The following is a 19844-nucleotide window of genomic DNA, read 5'->3' as shown; positions in this document are numbered from 1 at the left end:
CATCAAGGAAACCACGCGTATACATCTAGCTTCCCAAAGGCATTCTGTTTCATAGGAGCTGATTTTATTTCTCATCAGAAAAACAAGAGCTTGGTTCCATATCTTTCTTTCTTTTTACTTTTTGGAAAAAAAGCACTATAGCTTTTTTAAAATCCCATGAGCTGAACCATCCAGTGCATTTGGCAAGGCCTTCTTGGAGCAGATAAATTGGTGGATAAAAAGCCTATGATTGCAACCAAGACTGTGGAAGCAACTTCATCACATGGTGGGGAGGTTGGACGTCTGTGCACATGTGGGAGACGTAAGAGGGGCCCAAACAGGAAGGCAAATGGCAGATTGACCTCTTCACCTCACTTTGTGTTTTGCCTAGAGCCTCACCCCCTACAGGAGGTGTGTTTCTTTTCTCTCTCCCTCTCTCCCTTTTTTTTTTTTGTAGTTTCAACAATTTTATCTTCAATTGATTAACCATGTTATGTTAGTTTCAAGTGTACAGAAAAATAATTCAGTCATACCTACACAAGTATCTACTCTTTTCAGACTCTTATCCCATGTAAGTTTTTACAGAATATTGAGCAGAGTTCCCTGAGCTATACAGTAGGTGTTTGTTTATCTATTTTAAATATAGCAGTGTATATACTTGTCAATCCCAAACAGGCTATCCCTCCCCCAACCCTTCCCCTCTGGTAACCCTAGGCTCATTCTCTAAGTAGAGAAACAGACTTCCAGACTTAGAGATGTTTTTTCTATGAACACCAAAGTTCTCAGTCATGAAAGGGCAGCATTTCCAAAGATGAACTTAGAAAAACAGCAGAAGTGAAATCAGTATTTAGTTGTATCTGTCTCTGCTTAAGAAAGAGATTCAAGTATTCTTGAGAATCATCTCCATTTGCTTTTCTGAAAATCCTTCCAAAATTGTCAGCACTCTCCCACTGATACCAGAACAACAACAACAAAAATAAGTATTTACTACATGACTACTTCTGTAAATTATCTTTTGAAAGGAAATGGCATTGCAAACCATCGGAATGTGTTTTCTCTCAGATCATTTCATATTTTCCTTGGAAGATAAATTCATGATAGAATTTTTCCCTCCTTGCTTCTTTAGTCTCCATGCAATATGGACCTACAGCTTCCCCTGTGGCTCAGAGGTAAAGAATCCACTGCCAAGCAGGCAAGACAGGTTCAATCCCTGGGTCAGGAAGATCCCCTGGAGAAAGGAGTGGCTCCCCATTCCAGTATTCTTGCCTGGGAAATCCCATGGATAGAAGAGCCTGGTGGGCTACAGACTCTGGGGTCTCAAGAGTCAGACAGGACTTAGTGACTAAAAAGCAGCAGCAATATGGACTTATTCCAGAAATATAAAGAACTTCAGATAAAGGACTCATCATTAAGGGGAAAAGTAAGAAAGCAAGATCTGATCATTTCTCTTCTCTGATTTCTTTTGGACATGTGTATTATAACGGAAGTTGTACCTTCTTATAAATGGTCTCGTTTCTGAATGTCCTGGGCAAATACAGTTTTACCCATTATTTTACACTTTATTTACATATTTAGTTTTCCCGGCTAGGCTGCTGTGGGTAGTAACTGTGTCTTGAAATAGTTTCATATAGAATACTTCATTCAGTATTGGTCATGTAACAGAAAATGCCATTCAATTGATAAGCTAACTTAGGGGGACATAACTGGAGGTAATTCACCTACTAAGATGAAGTGAAGTGAAGTGAATTCGCTCAGTCGTGTCCGACTCTTTGCGACCCCATGAACTGTAGCCTACCAGGCTTCTCCGTCCATCAGATTTTCCAGGCAAGGGAACTGGAGTGGGTTGCCATTTCCTTGTCCTCTAAGATGAGGACAGGCAGAAATGGATGAGTGAGGTGTGTCCTGAGGTGTGGATACACGTGGCAAACCCTTCTAGAGCAGACCACCCTGGTTTCAGGTGTTACTGAGAATAAAGTCTTTGCTGAACGGTCAGCAAATGTCAGGGGCAGAAAATCAGTGCTTCCCTCTACAGCCTGCAGCCCTCCTTTTCTCTGTCCCTCACTGTACTGGCTGCAGAGCAGGCTGCAGACGGCCTGGCTGCCTCGGTGTCAAAGATACCTGGCTCCTCCTTGCTCCCAAGGTGACTCATCTTCAACCCAAATGAAAGAGGGAAGCTTAGGGCCCTTCAGGCTGGTGGGGAGCCGTTTGGTAATGAGTGAATAATGGCCGGACCCCTTGCTGACTGCCAGGATTCAATTTTCAAAATAATGATTCTTTAATTTTCACTTTATTTCTCACGTGAGCTGTCTTACTCTCTTTATGCTCATTTAATTTACCTCTCATCCGGAAACAGAGAAAGCTTCCTAAGGCACAGTTTTCAAGGTTCTGGTCTCAACCACTTGATTAGAATCACAATCTAATGGAACAGGGTTTATCTTAGCCAAAGGGAATGATTTGCCTTCCAGTAACAGCCATCCCCTAAGGTAGACCCTTTTATAGAAACAGTGATCCTCTAAATTTCAGCCTTGAGGCCCCTTTATGCTCTTAAAACTTACCAAGGATCCCAATATGCCTTAGTTTATGAGGATTGTATCTATTATATTACACAAGTGAAACTAAAATAGAATTTAAAGCTGAGATTTTTTAAATATTTGTTAATTCATTGAAACATAAGAAACCCACTTATGCTTAATGAAATAATTCAGAGAAAGACAAGCACAGTGTATTATCACTTATGTGTGAAATCTAAAAAATAAATGAATATAGCAAAACTGACAAACTCACAGATTCAGAGAACAAAGTAGTGATTAGCATTGGGCACAGTGAGGAGAGAAAAGAGGGGAGGGGCAAGATTGGATATGAGAGGAAGAGATACAGACTATTACTAATGAAATAAACTGGCGGATTCGTGTTGATGTATGGCAAATCCAATACAATATTGTAAAGTAATTAGCCTCCAATTAAATATATTTATATTTTAAAAAAAAATAAACTGTGGTGATATAGTATACAGCACAGAGAATATAGCCACTATCTTATAACTTTAAATCAAATATAATCTATAAAAATATCAAATAAGTCTATTGGATACCTGAAACTACTATAATATTATAAATTAACTGTACTTAAGTAAATACATAATAATAGAGTAAACCCATTACATGTTACATAAAAAACTTCTATGAAAAACAACTAAATGTTTAGTAATTCAAAAAAATGATTGGTGATATTTTGCATTTTTATAAATCTCTTATGTCTGACTTAGAAGATAGCTGGATTTTTTTTTTTATTCTTATGTCTGGTTAAAGAATTAGCTTCAAACAGATATATAGTTGGAAAGAGAAGGAGTACTATTAGTAGCCTTTTCAGATAACTGTGGATATTCTTTTGATACTATGTTAAGTCTCAGCAAGTAATAGTTCCTCAAAAGTTATTTGCTGTGTGGAATTTGAAATAATAGTAAAGACTTTCTTTTTATTTGGTTATATAACAATCCATTGGTCTATCTTGTTTGTTAAATGGATTCTTTTATCCATGATGTTTTTGTAACACTGCACATTGATCATTGGGAAATGACTGGTTCACTGAATTATACAGAGCTTTCAAATGTTGACACAGTTTATTATAAACTATTTCTTAAATTACATTCATTAATATCAACAACTTAATCAAAAAAGTCTTTAAATGTTGGGAAGCTGTCAAATTCACAGTGGCAGATAAACATTTTCCAAAATTCTAGTTTTCTCGTGAAAGCTTGAATTTTAAACTTGGCAAGAAGTCCTAAGAGTTGTTTTCCTTGAAATGACAGGCTTGTTTCATTTTTAAGAAAATATCTGTCAGTTACTCAAGTGTGATTAACCATAGCTTGTCTGTTGTTCTCTTAATTAAGATGGCATTCCAAGAAAGAAGCAGCTAGTTTAGCTAGCAACAATCATGACAATCACACAGGTGTTTTTCCTTAGGAAAACCACTGGCCTTTGTACAACAGAAGCGCTTTAGAAATATGTATACTCAGGAATTTGTTGTTCAGTTCAGTCACTCAGTCATGTCCAACTCTTTGCCACCCCATGGACTGCAGCACGCCAGGCCTCCCTGTCCATCACCAACTCCCGGAGTTTACTCAAACTCAGGTCCATTGAGTAGGTGATGCCATCCAACCATCTCATCCTCTGTCGTCCCCTTCTCCTCCTGCCCTCAATCTTTCCCAGCATCCGGGTCTTTTCCAGGGAGTCAGTTCTTCACATCAGGTGGCCAAGGTATTAGAGTTTCAGCTTCAGCATCAGTTGTTTGTTGTTAATAAAAGTAATAATCTTTCTATGCCACTCAGAGCATTCTGATGCAAGCAGTACTGGTCATGTTCTGGTAATGCAGCAGGAAAGCATAGCGTTTGGTGCTGCTGTCTTGATTTTGTGTGAAGGACCCAGCTGTTGTTTTTGTTTGTTTGTTTTTGCCCCATTAGTTTTACCTACTGTTGCTTTTGCACCATTGGTGCAGCTAATCACACAATGAAAAAGACAAATAGCATCTTAGAACTATTATGAAAGTACAACAGGCCTTGCAAACTGCCTGAAGGGTCTTGGAGACCCCAGGGGTCTGTGAACCCAACTTTTATAGTTACTGGCACAGATAGCACAAGAGTTACCTTTTATTAAGCCCATGGTTTGTGCCAGAGGTGGTTATGTGCATTAATTGTTTTAATCCCCAGGTATGCAGTTACATGAAGATCCTATCACATTCTAGAAAACGTGTTCTTTTTAACCTCTCTACCCTGGTTCATTTATGCTGCTCCATTGCTGGTTCATGGGAGCTAATTAAAGTCTGAGCAATTTTCAACTGCATTGCTGCCAGGGGTATAAAGCTCCATTTTCTCAGTCCCAGAGGTGTTCAGACCTTTAAAAATTCATGATTCAGCCTAGGTTTGCTTGGTGGATGCTAGGTCTCCAGCGTATGTCAGGCTGCAAAGTACGCCGTGCTTCTCAGGGCTCTTAACAATGTTTCTCTCCCTGTCCCCAGTTCATTTTCATCTCACAGTTATACTTTCTCTCACTTTCTGAACCTTGCTCTCACAATCTGAAACCTTGTCCAACAAGGATGGTCTTAAATTCTGTGCCTTCTACTGAGTTACATCTGCCTATCAATACACAATGGAGAAGGCAATGGCACCCCACTCCAGTACTCTTGCCTGGAAAATCCCATGGATGGAGGAGCCTGGTAGGCTGCAATCCATAGGGTTGCTGAGAGTCAGACATGACTGAGCGACTTCACTTTCACTTTTCACTTTCATGCATTGGAGAAGGAAATGGCAACCCACTCCAGTGTTCTTGCCTTGAGAATCCCAGGGACGGGGGAGACTGGTGGGCTGCCGTCGATGGGGTCGCACAGCGTCGGACACGACTGAAGCGACTTAGCAGCAGCAGCAGCAACAGCATCAATACACAATGATGAGGTGCTTTTTCTGTCAGGAGCTTGGGAGTCACAATTTTTTAACTGAGCATTAGCTTGGTCACACATAGATAATTGTTTAGCCCATTGCCTCACATATACATTAAAGACTGACCTGGACAAAGAACCCATGGGGCATTTCTCATTCTGCCCTTTCAGGTTAAAGAGCTGTTTCCCAGAAATGTACTCACAGACATAGGGAACAGACTTGTGGTTGTCTAGGGTGAGGGGATAGGGGAGAAGGATTGGGAGTTTGGGATTAGCAGGTCCAAACCTATTACATACACATTGGATAACAAGGTCCCCTGTATAGCACAGGAAACTGTATTCAATATTCTGTGATAAACCACAATGGAAATGAAAATTTTTAAAAAGACTGTGTAGATATAATATATATATATACATGCATACACATAACTGAATCACTTTGCTATACAGCATAAATTAACACAATATTGTAAATCAACTATACAAAAATAAAATCTTGCCCTTTCCAAAAAAAAAAAAAGTATATATATATATAGCTATTTCTGTTCCCATTTGCCCTCTCGTGAGGTATTATGCTGAAATGAACCATTCTCTAGGCTATAAATGTTGATTTGGATTGATAAGTCAGTGTGTGGCTAAGAGCTCACCCGAATCTTGAATTAATCCGAAAGACAGGTTAAGGGATTATTTACATGGTTTCACTGTGAGTCTGTAGAATTCCCTGTTGAAAAGAGGATGGTTCTTGAGCTGGTTAATACTTCTGGTTGCTTTTCATGTGTGGCAGGGACTGTGGTCATGTGTATTATCTCTGCAAAGAATTTGGTTGTAAGTATTGAGAACTGTAATTCTTTCAGTCCTAAGTCAGGCTTAAGAGGAAACTGTACGTACAGGCCCAGGTAAGTTTATGTTGCACGCAAGAACATCTGTGGTTTTGTCCTGCTTTTACTCATTAGTGTGACTATTAAGTAGGAGAAACAGAAACTTTCACATTTGACTGCTGAGGAAACGAGTTCCTGAGAGGAGACCAGGCTTAGACGGTAACTAACTTTTCTCCCCCAGAAAGTTCAGGTATTGTCTAACCTAATAAATGTTAGTCAGCAGTCCCTACCTAGTGAGATCTCTTAGGAACGTCTCTTAACTGTGCTCCTCTCTGCCTTGGGTATCCTTTTTTTTGTTGTTTTTAAGATTTTTAGCTTGTGTCTCCTGTCTAAACCTAAAACTCCCCCAGGGGTGAGGGACACAGAAGTAAGGTGAATTAATCCTTTACATCTAGAGCTCTTCTGGAGCTTTGGTGACAAAGTTCAGTTTTCGTATGCTTATGATGAGCCGTTATTGTATGTAGAGAAGACACCTGCCATATTTAATGTCACGGAGGTAGAACATTATGTAAGACAGGGCACAGGCTACTGAAAGCACCTATCTGAGCTTATTCCCAGTGCTTTCACTGAAGGACTGCATGACCCTCATCAGCCCCTGAGCTCTGCCTTTCTCACCGGTCTGAATTAAGGGTCTTGGTGCCATCCATACCTTGCAGGAGTGTGGCAGGCAGAGCTGGACTTGGATGCAGTAATAAGAGCAGCGTGTCTCACTGTGTTACAGCATCTTCGGGAAATGTGTATGACATGGAGGGGGGTGAGCAGTGCCTCCCAGACGCTCTGGCAGGATCCCCTATCACACTGTCCTCCTGCTCAGATCTGCGTCTCCCTTTTGGTCATCTTCCCACACCGATGCCCATCGGCACTTCGCAGGGGCCATTTAGTTCAACCTGTGAAGGTCCCAGTGCTGGTTTGGTTCCCACCTGAGCCATCTTTCCTCTACTTGTGCAGCCAGCAGTGTTTCTGTGCAACCAGCATGAGCCCTGAGACGTTCTGCATTCACTCATACTGGTTTCTCCCTCGATGCTTGTGAAGCATCTGACACAGTGTCAGCTGACTCCTGCCAAAGATCCAGGACAGCACAGTCAGTTCAGGGTGATGCTCAGATGTCCGGTTGCAAAGTCTTTGGACCTAATAGAAGGTTCTCAGTCTACTTCGCTCTATCCCCTAATGTATTTTTATATTTGTGTTATCTCGAATATGTTTTAGAGTTCTTGAATCAGTGGTATGGCTTACTCAGTTGGTAACAAAGTTCAGTTTTCATATCCTTATGATGAGCCGTTATTGTATGTAGAGAAGACACCTGCCATATTTAGTGTCACAGAGGTAGAAAATTATGTAAGACAGGGCACAGGCTACTGAAAGCACCTATCTGAGCTCATTCCCAGTGCTTTCACTGAAGGACTGTGTAACCCTCATCAGCCCCTGAGCTCTGCCTTTATCACTGGTCTGAATTAAGAATCTTGGTGCCATCCATACCTTGCAGGAATGTGGCAGGCAGAGCTGGACTTGGATGCAGTTATAAGAGCAGCAGTTATAATATCTATATCCAATGAACTCTGGGAGGTGGTGATGGACAGGAAGGCCCGGCGTGCTGCAATTCATGGGGTCGCAAAGAGTCGGACACGACTGAGCGACTGAACTGAACAACTGAACTGAATATATAGATAGTATGCTATCTATAATGGTAGATAGTATCTTTAGAATACTTTGAGGATAGTATTTATGGTAGAGAAATCCTAGCACTTAATGGTGCTTTACTCCCAAGAGGCAGTGCCCAATGTCTTCTTATGTTTTCGTCCATCCAGAATCACTCCCCACTCTATCCTGTTGCACTTATACACAACCCCACCTTAGTGAGTATTGCATTGTATTACAAAATAAGGATAAAATGTAGCTTTGACGTCAAAATGAAAAGTTGTGAGCACCCTGACGGCAAGAAGGCATCTTATTTTGTCTTCTATGTCCAGCATCATTCAAGCATCACTGAATGCCATTTAATCCAAATAGAACATTTGGCCTTCTCAGTTCAAATTGAAGATATCTTTTATTATAATATGGCTCATGAACCTGCCTTTTGGTATGCGTTCTACTTCTCTGTGTGCCATAATCCACCTTTAAGAATGTTTTTAACCCTACCCAGCTGATGTTGTACGTTATCACTGAGTGGAGTGACAGGTGCGCAGTGCTCCTGAGCTTCGACAGCCACAGTACCGGTGCTTCCCCTTGTCCTTCCAGCGACCCTGAAGGAGCTCATCTCACAGACCATGATCCGCTGGGCCCAGGAGGACCAGGTCCAGGATGCAGAGCTGGTCCGGATGATGTTCAACCTTCTGCGGCGGCAGTACGACAGCATCGGGGAGCTGCTGCAGGCGCTGCGCAAGACCTATACCATCAGCCAGGCCTCCGTGAGCGACACCATCAGCCTGCTAGCCGCCCTGGGCCAAATTCGCTGCCTGCTCAGCGTCAGGATGGGCAAGGAGGAGGAGCTACTCATGATCAACGGGCTGGGGTGGGTCATTCCCATCAAGGGCAAGCTTGCGGAGGAGGCAGTTCTTAAATCAAGTCACATGAAAACCTCTGGGTTCCCCATCCTGATTTCACTCCTTTTGGGATATATGCTCATTAAAGCAGTCCCCTTCAATAACCTCAGAGACCAGACAGTGGGCTGCTTGGGGTGAAGGGCCATAGCCAGAAGTAGGAAGGAATCTTGGAAAAAAGCAGATATTTAGTTTGAATCTGATAAAAATAGTCCCAGGGAAGCAATGAAAAAATTCAAAGGAAGGGACAATGTGTTCAACCCAACAAGAGAGAAACTTTTTTGAGCACCTAAGATTTTAACTGGAAATCTTCTGAGGCTTCCCTTTGAATAATTATAGCCTTTTTCCTCCCTTTTCTTGGGAGTAGAGTCATTGGCATCAACTCTTCAAAATGTGTTTCCTCATGACAATAGCTTGTAGATCTTCCTTAGAAGCCACATCACTGGAAAGATTGGATTTTATTTATTTGCTTGTTTTTGTTTCCATAATTTAAATTTTTTAATTTTTAAACAATTTTAAAGGTTGCTTTCCTTTTACAGTTATTACAGAATATTGGTTATATTCCCTGTGTTGTACAATATACGTTTGAGCCTATCTTACACCCAACAGTTTGTACCTCCCATTCCCCTACCCCTATATTGCCCCATCCTCTCCTCCCCACTGATAACCACGAGCTTGCTGTCTAATCTGTGTCTACTTCTGTTTTGTTATATTCACTAGTTTCTTGTATTTCTTAGATTTCACTTATAAGTGATATCATACAGTATGTGTCTTTATCTGTCTTATTTCACTTAGCAAAATGCCCTCCAAGTCCATTCATGTTGCTGCAAGTGCAAAATTTCATCTTTTTATGGCTGAGTAGTATTCCACTGTATATGTACACCACAAGAAAGATCGCATTTTAGATATCAAAAAGATTTCCTTTAATTAGGTAACATAGTTCTATATTGCAGATGAGAAACCTAAAGCCCCAAAAAATAAATTCACTGAGTAACACAGGACTGCAAAAGGTCAGTTTTCATTCCAGTCCCAAAGAAAGGCAATGCCAAAGAATGCTCAAAATACCACACAATTGCACTCATCTCACACGCTAGTAAAGTAATGCTCAAAATTCTCCAAGCCAGGCTTCAGCAATATGTGAACCATGAACTTCCAGATGTTCAAGCTGGTTTTAGAAAAGGCAGAGGAATGAGAGATCAAATTGCCAACATCTGCTGGATCATCGAAAAAGCAAGAGAGTTCCAGAAAAACATCTATTTCTGCTTTATTGACTATGCCAAAGCCTTTGACTGTGTGGATCACAATAAACTGTGGAAAATTCTGAAAGAGATGGGAATACCAGACCACCTGACCTGCTTCTTGAGAAACTTCTTGAGTAACAGGTCAGGAAGCAACAGTTTGAACTGAATATGGAACAACAGACTGGTTCCAAATAGGAAAAGGAGTGCATCAAGGCTGTATATTGTCACCCTGCTTATTTAACTTCTATGCGGAGTACATCATGAGAAATGCTGGGCTAGAAGAAGCACAAGCTGGAATCAAGATTGCCGGGAGAAATATCAATAACCTCAGATATGCAGATGACACCACCCTTATGGCAGAAAGTGAAGAAGAACTAAAGAGCCTCTTGATGAAAGTGAAAGAGGAGAGTGAAAAAGTTGGCTTAAAGCTCAACATTCAGAAAACTAAGATCATGGCATCTGGTCCCATCACTTCTTGGCAGATAGATGGGGAAACAGTAGAAACAGCATCAGACTTTATTTTTGGGGGGTCCAAAATCACTGCAGATGGTGATTACAGCCATGAAATTAAAAGATGCTTACTCCTTGGAAGGAAAGTTATGACCAACCTAGATAGCATATTGAAAAGCAGAGACATTACTTTGCCAACAAAGGTCTGTCTAGTCAAGGCTATGGTTTTTCCAGTGGTCACGTATGGATGTGAGAGTTGGACTGTGAAGAAAGCTGAGCACCGAAGAATTGATGCTTTTGAACTTTGATTTTGGAGAAGACTCTTGAGAGTCCCTTGGACTGCAAGGAGATCCAACCAGTCCATTCTGAAGGAGATCAGCCCTGGGATTTCTTTGGAAGGACTGATGCTAAAGCTGAAACTCCAGTACTTTGGCCACCTCATGCGAAGGGTTGACTCATTGGAAAAGACTCTGATGCTGGGAGGGATTGGGGGCAGGAGGAGAAGGGGACAACCAAGGATGAGATGGCTGGATGGCATCACTGACTTGATGGACGTGAGTTTGAGTGAACTCTGGGAGTTGGTGATGGACAGGGAGGCCTGGCATGCTGCAATTCATGGGGTCGCAAAGAGTCGGACACGACTGAGCGACTGAACTGAACTGAACTGAACTGAACCCACAGTTTTACCTGAATAAAATCAAGCACTAGAGCCATAGTCTTCCTGCTGCTGGAATTGTCATCCTACCACCCTCAAACCAGCAAAGTAAAGGAGCGTCACTGAGACCCAGAACAGGGACACTGGCAGTTGAGGCAGGATGAGGGGATACATGCATTCCTTAAATTCATTTCCAAAGAGGAATCTTACAAGAGAGGTGAAGAGACTTTTATGGAAAGAGGAAAGAGCTGCAGAATTAGCCTTTCTCCCAGCCCTTGTGGTAGACATAGCTCCACTAAGACCTAGTGGTGTCTCCTTTTAACAGCTGCCACCCTCTGGAGAAAGGGATATGGGCTGAGAGTAACCACTTGCAAGGTATTACACAGCCAGGTCACAGGTTACCTCTGTATTTTGATTTGCCTGCAGCTTTAATATGTGATTTATGTTGAATGACTTAAAAACGTAATTCTTTTTATGTTTCATTTTGATCATTTTATTGAGCGCTATTATCCCAAAATATTGTTGGCACCTAATACACAATTGCTTAAGAAAAGGGCACAACCCTACCCTACCACTTGGATAACTAAAGTACATAGCGACATAGATATAAGGACAAGAGAACAAAAAATAGAAGACCCTTAATACACAGAGGAAGAGAAATTCAGTGGTTTGGGCTATCTCAAAACTATCACAAGCAAAAAAAAAAAAGAAAAAACGAGGGGCAGCTACTTGATGTCATCAGAAGGAAATATTTAAAAGAAAAAAAGTAGAAATATATGAGCATAGATATTCCTATCAGCTAAAAACATCCCTCCACATATATTCCACCAACCTAGTGCCTTCTGACCATCTTTCCAGCAGATGGCATGTACATTAGAAGTGAAAATTTTAGTCCCTCGATCGTGTCCAACTCTTTGTGACCCTATGGACTGTAGCCTGCCTGACTCCTCGGCTCCTCTGTCCATGGAATTTTCCAGCCAAAAATACTGGAGGGGGTAGCCATTCCCTTGTCTAGAGGATCTTCCCAACTCAGGGATCAAACTCATACATTAGTTCACCCTGAATGTGTATGCGTGTGCATTTGTGTATGCTCAACACTGAATTGTTGTGGCATTGAAATAAGCAAGGGCTGACTTCTCTCTCCAATCACCCTAGAGACATAATGAACAACAAGGTGTTTTACCAGCACCCCAACCTCATGAGAGTCCTCGGCATGCATGAGACAGTCATGGAGGTGATGGTGAACGTGCTGGGTGCAGAAAAGTCTCAGGTAATGCTCCAAGGAGAGTCTATCTTGAATTTGACCCCTGCAAGTGGCTGGTGCCTACTGCCTACTGATTCTTCCCAGGAAGGGCACGGGGATGAGCACAAAGCCAAGAAGGAGCAAGGAGATGGGACCCAGCCAGTGTAAGAATTCTCAGTCATTTCACTGGGCTGCTCAGTCTCCTTCGCATCCTCTTCTGCAGTCCTGCTCCTTCCGAGATGGAATTCCTCCGGGTTCCACTTAGGAGCCTGGTGTGTTTGGTGCTGTGTCAGAAGGCAGTTCTAAAGGAGAACAGGATTTTAATAACAATCCTGGCACTGTTCCCACTGGAGTGTACGTGTTTCCTGGCTGAGCCAAGCTCCTGACGATGTCGATTTCCTAGCCAGCCCTGCCATAAGGGGCCCGGGAGCTCCTGCTGCCGAGGGACAGGGAGTGCCAGTAGGGCTCTCCTGGGCAGGCATTGCACCTTGTCCAGGTCCTTCTCAGAGTCAGAGAGGTTCTAAGGCAACAGATAGGGGATGTTTTTAAATATTGGAAATTCTAGAGTACCTGGTCCCTGGAAAGCAGTGCCACCGATATTGACAGGTGAGCATTGTGAAGGAAGAACCCAGGAGCCCCATTCACCTTGCTCCTCATTTGCTTCCTTCTGATCTCTCAGGAAAGTAGACTGTCCCCAGAAGACCTCTGAACAAACACCTGTGTGCCTCAGCAAGCAGACAGACTAACTTTTAGAATCTTACTTCCTAGAGCATGTTCCATGATTCTAAAAGTGGAAATCAAGGGCTTTCTTGGATGCTGAGCCAAGGTTAACACTGACACCATTTATTGAGCATGATTGATCAAACAGAAGATGTGGCCAGACCCTGGAGATGCTAATTACTTTGTTAAGCAGGGAAGCCAACCACTCTTGATGGTAATAGAAGTTGGCACTTTGGTGCTAAATTGTAAGAATCATGTTATGAATGCTCTAGGAGCCCATAGGAGAGTGGTGATCATGGACAGAGGTAACTGGGGGAGGCTCACAGTCTGAAAGGATGATGCTGTTGAGGCTTCTCCAGCAGGAGAGGCCAATCTTCACCCAGAAGACTTGGGTTTGATACTGGGCTAGGTCTTGTTTTCTGTGATCAGCCATCTCCCTTTCTGTCCCCTCCCTTCCTACTCAGAAACAGTGGTCTGATGTAGGGTTGAACAATTTCACATGACATCTGAGGATGACTAGAATTCTGGCTTGACCTCTATTTTTTTTTGAAAGAAAGATACTTCAGGAGCTATAATTAGCTCTCGATATTTTTAGAAGCCTCTTCTTAGGTGTCTATTCTCTGTCGCTCCTATGAAAATGTCTTGGAAACAACCGGAAGCAAGGAGAAAATTCTTTTTCCCAACTGTTCACAGCTTGCAAGGCTCCCACCTAAGACTCTTTGAAGTCAGCCTTTTCAGAAAGGCTTCGTGATAGATTCTTCCCCATGACACTTTCTACTTCTCTCTACAGATTGCCTTTCCAAAGATGGTTGCTAGCTGTTGCCGCTTCCTGTGCTATTTCTGTCGAATCAGCCGACAAAATCAGAAGGCCATGTTTGAGCATCTAAGTTACCTGTTGGAGAACAGCAGTGTTGGCCTAGGTAGGTCATGTTAGAACTTCTGCAGTTGGCTCGGGTTACCCTTCCCTTGCTGGCCACTTAGGCAGTAAAAGCAAAGAAGTCACATGTGTGCTATGGTATTTTTAAATAGAAGAAGGAATCCTGCCTGGTCTCAAAACATGTGAGATAATAATAATACCATGTCTCTGCTTTCCAACCTAAGGAGAGAAGTCGCTGCCAGCCGGCCGTGATGACAGTAACGATGACAGATTTGTTTTGGCTTAGGCACACAGTTTATAGTCACATAGCACACATAGTTTTGCTTCCTCTCTCTGGGGACCCGGGGTTCATGAAATGCTACCTGAGATTATGGATGTAGTCTGGAGATCCAGTACCTCCAAGCCCATTCAGCTGACCAGGGAGCAGTGCTAATAATTCCAAGGTCATGGATCCAATCCCTTCTTGGCAGGCTGGCTGCAGGCGACATGCCTGTCCCATCAGCTAACCAGCCAGTGCTTTCATAGTTGCAAGGCCAGGCCAGGAGCAACTATGGACAAACTGTAAATCCAACACCACCGCTAGAAAACCAGTGCAGGCACTTGTCTTACTCACTCTTCTGTATGTGAACTAAATGAATTTGTGGAAGACGCAGATACATTACGTGCACGTGAAATCTGAAATCTCGGGTTTCCTGTTTATCAAATGCAACATCATGGGATGCCAAAAGGAGGTGCACACAACTTAGGGGCTAAGCAACCACAAGCTTAGACTGCCCAACCTTTTTATAAAATGCCACCTAAAGTTTTTCTCAATTTTAGCCTAAGAACCAAACAAAGGGAAATGAAAGACAATGTTGGTGACCTGATATAATTCTAAGAGCTAATCTGTTTCAGGTTATTTTTACACCCTAGGTGGTGACCCCAGAAATGACCAAGTTATGTGAGCTTGGTTATCAAGTGACATCTGAGACTTTTGAATGGTCTCAAGAACGATGGCCCAAGAACTTCCATGTTAGAAAAGCACTTGAAAATACGTGGCCCCAGTTGCTCCTATGAAGTGATTTTCTAACTTAAGCTATATTCACAGTCAGTAATGAGTGTCAGTAATGAGTGTCGGGGAGGAAGGATAGAAAACAAAGCTGCTCTTGTTTTGTTTTCCTCCTTTCCTAATAAACCACTCATTCTCTCTCAAAAAAAAAAGAAAGAAAGAAAAGAAAAGAAAGCTGCTCTTGGATTGGGCGGGCAGCCCCCCTTTGAGGACAGCGATGTATCCAGGTTTTGTGTTTGCTGGCCTCTCCTGGCCATTACTGTGCACTGCAACCTCAGCTCAGCGCCGGGGGGCCTCTCTCTCCCTCTCTCTCCCTTTCTCTCCCCTTCTCTCCTTCTTCCTCAGCTTCCCCCTCGATGAGAGGGTCCACCCCGCTGGATGTGGCCGCTTCCTCCGTGATGGACAACAATGAGTTAGCGCTGGGCTTAGAGGAGCCAGACCTCGAGAAGGTACCTGGCCTTGGGGAGGTGCTGTGCCTGCTCTCTTATAGCACAGCCAAGGGAAAGCAGACCAAAGGCTGAGCCTCCATCAGAACCTCTTCAGCGTGTAGGGAAAGTGTGGCGGGATGTGAGTCCTGGGAGCTGTGTGATAATTAGGACCGGAGCATCTGCTGTGGACAGCACTTGCCAGCTCCACAGACACCTTCACCTTCTTCCTATCCTGTCTTCACTGTTTCCTCGACTGGACAGCTGACGAGACTGACAATGCACTTTCTCAGTTTGGAGGGGAGCCATCTAGTCAGGAGGAGGGGGACAAGGAAAGGACTGTCCACTGTGTGCCGGGTTTGGGAGCAGCTAGGAGTAGGCATCTGACCCCAACAAAGGGATCAGGAAGGGCTGTCAGCAAAGAGGTGACCCCGAGGGTGGGCAGAAGCCACTCAGTCGTACTGAAGACAAGCGTGTGCCAGGAATGTCTGAATTTCAGAGAAGAGAGCGTGGTGTGCTTGAACTTCAGAAAGCTGGCTGTGACCAGAGCCCCGAAGCTTGCGGGGAGTGCTGAGAGGGGAGGAGAAACAGAAATGACTGGGCCCTATGCTGCCGTTGCTGCTGATCGCAGAGGTCCATACACCTGTGGAATCACTATGTGCCAGGCCCTACTCAGAACTGAGTCACGTGATCCTCAAGACAAGCCTTTTTATCATTGCCCCAGTTATAGGAGAGGAAACTGAGGCATAGAGAGATGAGGTAACATCCTCTGAGTCATCGGGTCTGAGTGTCAGAGCCAGGGTCGAAAGCTCTGGGCTCTAGAGGCCGTGCTGTTACCTGCAATGTTATGGGTCCTCACTCTAGAGCCTCAAGCCACAGAAACCACTGGAGGGCTTCAAGCAGCGGAGAAACACGTTTTTTATGTTCTGGAACACGTCCTGGTTTTAGGAAGAAGAAGTGATTGGAACAGAAGCAAGACAAACCCCACCCCACCCCATACACATACGAACTCAGGATCTGTGCACCCAGCAGCGAGTTATATGATTGCTGTTCTGTGAATGCCCTGGGCATTCCTGGCCTCTGCCTCTGAGACAGAGTTTAGTCAGACTTGGGTATTCATCCATTTACATAGCAATAAATATCTCAGTTTTCATTTAGGTGATATGATGGTAACTGACACCTGTGTTTAAAATTAGGTGATGATTCTCGCACGATAAGACAGTGCCCCAGGGTGCCGTGCTCAGCAGCCCACCCTCAGTCACATTCATCTGTTCACATGATAACTGCTCATCAGGGACCCTGAGTCTCCCTCGAAAGGGAGACCAGGAGGCAGGGAGGAGAGAGAGAGGGTACCCAGGGAAGTCTGTAGAGGAGAAGGAGAGCCCACCCAGTCAACCAGTGACGACATTTTGGTTTTGAAATCCCATGGTCAAATGAACAGGCCCAGCCTGCACCCAACATTGTCTCCCCCATGGCGCCTTAGTTAGGCCTATGTTGAAATCCCATGTCCCTCTTGCCAGAACTTTTAAATGGCATGTCCCTCTTGCCAGAACCAGGAAATCATAGCATATGGCTTATATCTACATAGCAGTGATCATCAGTCTTGTCAATTGCTTGGAAACAAAAATGAGTAAAAGGTTCCAATTTCAAATCTGCTAAATTATTTACTTGGAAAGTAGTGGGCTGTCTCCAGCTTCTAGAGAAATGAAAACCCTTCAGTTCCCAGAATTGTGCATGCCTTACCAGCTATATAAAAAACTTCCATTCAAAAAAAAAAAACCTGGGCACTTAACTTTTGTTTTGTTCTTGGCAGGTGGTGACCTACTTGGCAGGCTGTGGCCTACAGAGCTGCCCCATGCTTCTAGCCAAAGGATACCCTGATGTTGGCTGGAACCCCATTGAAGGGGAGCGCTACCTGTCCTTCCTGAGGTTTGCCGTCTTCGTGAACAGTGAGTCTCAGTTTCCCATGCCTTTCAGACCTAGGATGGCACAAAAGCAGTGCGTACTAAGAAAAGGAAATTCTTTGCGCTGCTTCCTATCCATAAACACAATAGATTGTGTAGGTAGGTGGCAGCTGATAGAAAAACCTCTGGGACAATCAGGCTAGACAGGGATCAAGAGTGGAATCCAGGGGAGACAGTCCTGAAAGCTAGGACCAGAGCCTATGAGAAGCTCACTACATCGGCCTGGGCTTGTCACCTCTTCGTACCTCTTCTTCTAAAAGAGGGCGCTTGTTAACATCTTGATCTCACTTGTTTCCCAGAATTAAATGCAAGTGTGTCTCCAGATTCTTAGAGTTTTGGATGGATGGATGAATGGTTGGATGGATGGGTGGATGATTGGATGGGTGGATGAATGAATAAAAACATGGAAGAGCTGATAGCTGTTAAAGATAACTCAACTCCCAGTAGGAAAAAAAAAAAAAAAGAATTGCTATAGAAACACTAAATATCCTTCTTAATGCAAACCATCTCTCATTTATAGTGAATTCCAAATTGACACAAATTTTGCATTTCCACTAGTTTAATATGCTGAATATTGCATAAAATGAGTAGTTTCTTAAAACTGTACCTTGTCTTCAAAATTGCATTATGATATTAATACCAGCTTACTTGTATTTACATTATAGTTACAATCTTTCTCCCTTTTCCTATTTTAGAGTTTCTGGCTAACAAACCTAGCTGAGCTAGTTAGTGATTGCGGAGAGGGATTTCTGCTAATAAGCAGTCATGCCGATTGTTCTATGAGAATTCACCCAAAAATGTATTGGTATCACGCGGGCATTGTCTTGCCATGTGCTCTTCTTGTCTCCTTCTCCCCAACCCCCTGCTTATTTTCCTACATCATAATGCACTCTGTCCTTACTGTTTGAATGGTTTCCAGTGCCCCGGTTTTTTCCCTTTCTTGACTTGGTCACAGACCTTGAGATGCTTGTCTTTTGTCCCCCTAGGACTCAGCCCAGCCAGGTTTTCAGGGATCTGGGTTTTCTGCTTCCCTCTGCGTGTTCCGTATCTACTGTCTGTTCATCATCGGCATTGCTAAACTCCCATTTTCTTCCCCTGCGCCAGTTTCAGAGTATCCTCTGATAGCCTGTCTTACTTCTAGTCCAGATGATTGCATATCCCGAATTAGTGCAGCCTTATTGTGGTAATAAAGGGGATTTTGCATAGATTTTAAAGATTCATAAAGGCCACCAAATTCTATCAATAGACTGTGTGACACATACCAGATCCAGGAAAGACCCATTTATTCATCTTGGCCAACTTCACAGGAAGATCAAGGGTTTTGAGTCAGTTAGTGGGACTGTCTACCTGGATTATGAAGGTTGAGGAATCCACTGGCTGTTTTCTTACCTGGATGGCCAACGCTTGCTTTTGCTTATGTGGTACAACCATATTCAACTAAACTCTGAAACAATATGTTCGGTCCACCCTCTTTGCTTTCAGATTGTTTTATGCCTTTTTAATATACTCTACAGTACAATTTCATAATGCAGTAAACTCCTGCAAATCTATTAAACCGTCAGTAGGAAGATAGGTGCACTTTAACCTTTATTATGTCTCTTATCAGGTGAAGGTCACATTTGGCTTTGGCAATGACTATTGGCTTCTGCTTTGAAAGAATTTACAGTCTGGTAAGGGGAACAGACATGGACAGAGGTCACTATAATAAGGAGTGGAGTAAGGTAGGGACAGAGTACTAGTGGGTTTCATGAGGGGACTCTCACATCCTGTTGAGATCAGAAAAGGCCTCTTGGGGAGGTAATATTAGAGATGAGCTTTGAAGGGTCAGATTTCCAGATGCTGAGATGCAGGAGAGGAGCCAGTTGAGCAGTGGCCTGAGGGCTAAAGCGCATGTGCTCAGGAAACACAGTGACCAGCTGGTCTTGGAGGATAGATGCACGGATGACTGTGCTAACAGACAAGGTGTAAAAGGTAGGTAGGCAGCTCTGAGGGGGAGAATTGAAATGCCAAGCTGAAGTTTAGTCTTGACTCAGTGTGCAGAGAACTGGGAAAGCTTTTCATCAGAAGAAAGACTGGCAACCACTGGGAACTTCTGTGCCCTGGTTAGGATAATGAGTTTCTGAATTGTAATGGCAGTGATGGGAATGGGATAGAGGAGATCCATTTGAAATAAATAATACAGACAGAATTTATAGGACTCGCTGGTGGTGAGGATTATAATGGCTGGGTCCTGGATATGTTGACATAAGGGAAAAAACAGGTCATTTTAGAGCTTAGATATTTAAGGGAGAAAAGAAGTAAGGGTGGTCAGAAGGACAAAGTGGTTGGAGATGGAGGGTCATGGGCTTGTGCAGTTCGGGGAAGGATTTTGCAGTGTGTGACCCCCCCAATGGAGAT

At 43.3% G+C, this 19844-nt stretch overlaps 1 protein-coding gene across 1 annotated transcript in view; it reads left to right on the top strand.

Moving 5' to 3' along the window:
* The window catches only part of RYR3 (ryanodine receptor 3), a 573341-nt gene that overhangs the window by 411590 nt on the left and 141907 nt on the right, over positions 1-19844 (top strand). The window contains exons 39-43 of the mRNA XM_052647070.1: positions 8523-8796; positions 12326-12440; positions 13924-14053; positions 15404-15507; positions 17297-17432. Of these exons, the coding sequence (XP_052503030.1) occupies positions 8523-8796; positions 12326-12440; positions 13924-14053; positions 15404-15507; positions 17297-17432 (759 nt within the window). The remainder of the gene's footprint in view (positions 1-8522; positions 8797-12325; positions 12441-13923; positions 14054-15403; positions 15508-17296; positions 17433-19844) is intronic.

This window comes from Budorcas taxicolor, chromosome 10 (assembly GCF_023091745.1).
Source record: "Budorcas taxicolor isolate Tak-1 chromosome 10, Takin1.1, whole genome shotgun sequence".
Lineage (NCBI taxonomy): Eukaryota > Metazoa > Chordata > Mammalia > Artiodactyla > Bovidae > Budorcas > Budorcas taxicolor.
Note: the sequence above shows the minus strand (reverse complement) of the source record. Positions and strands in the feature narration are given on the sequence as shown.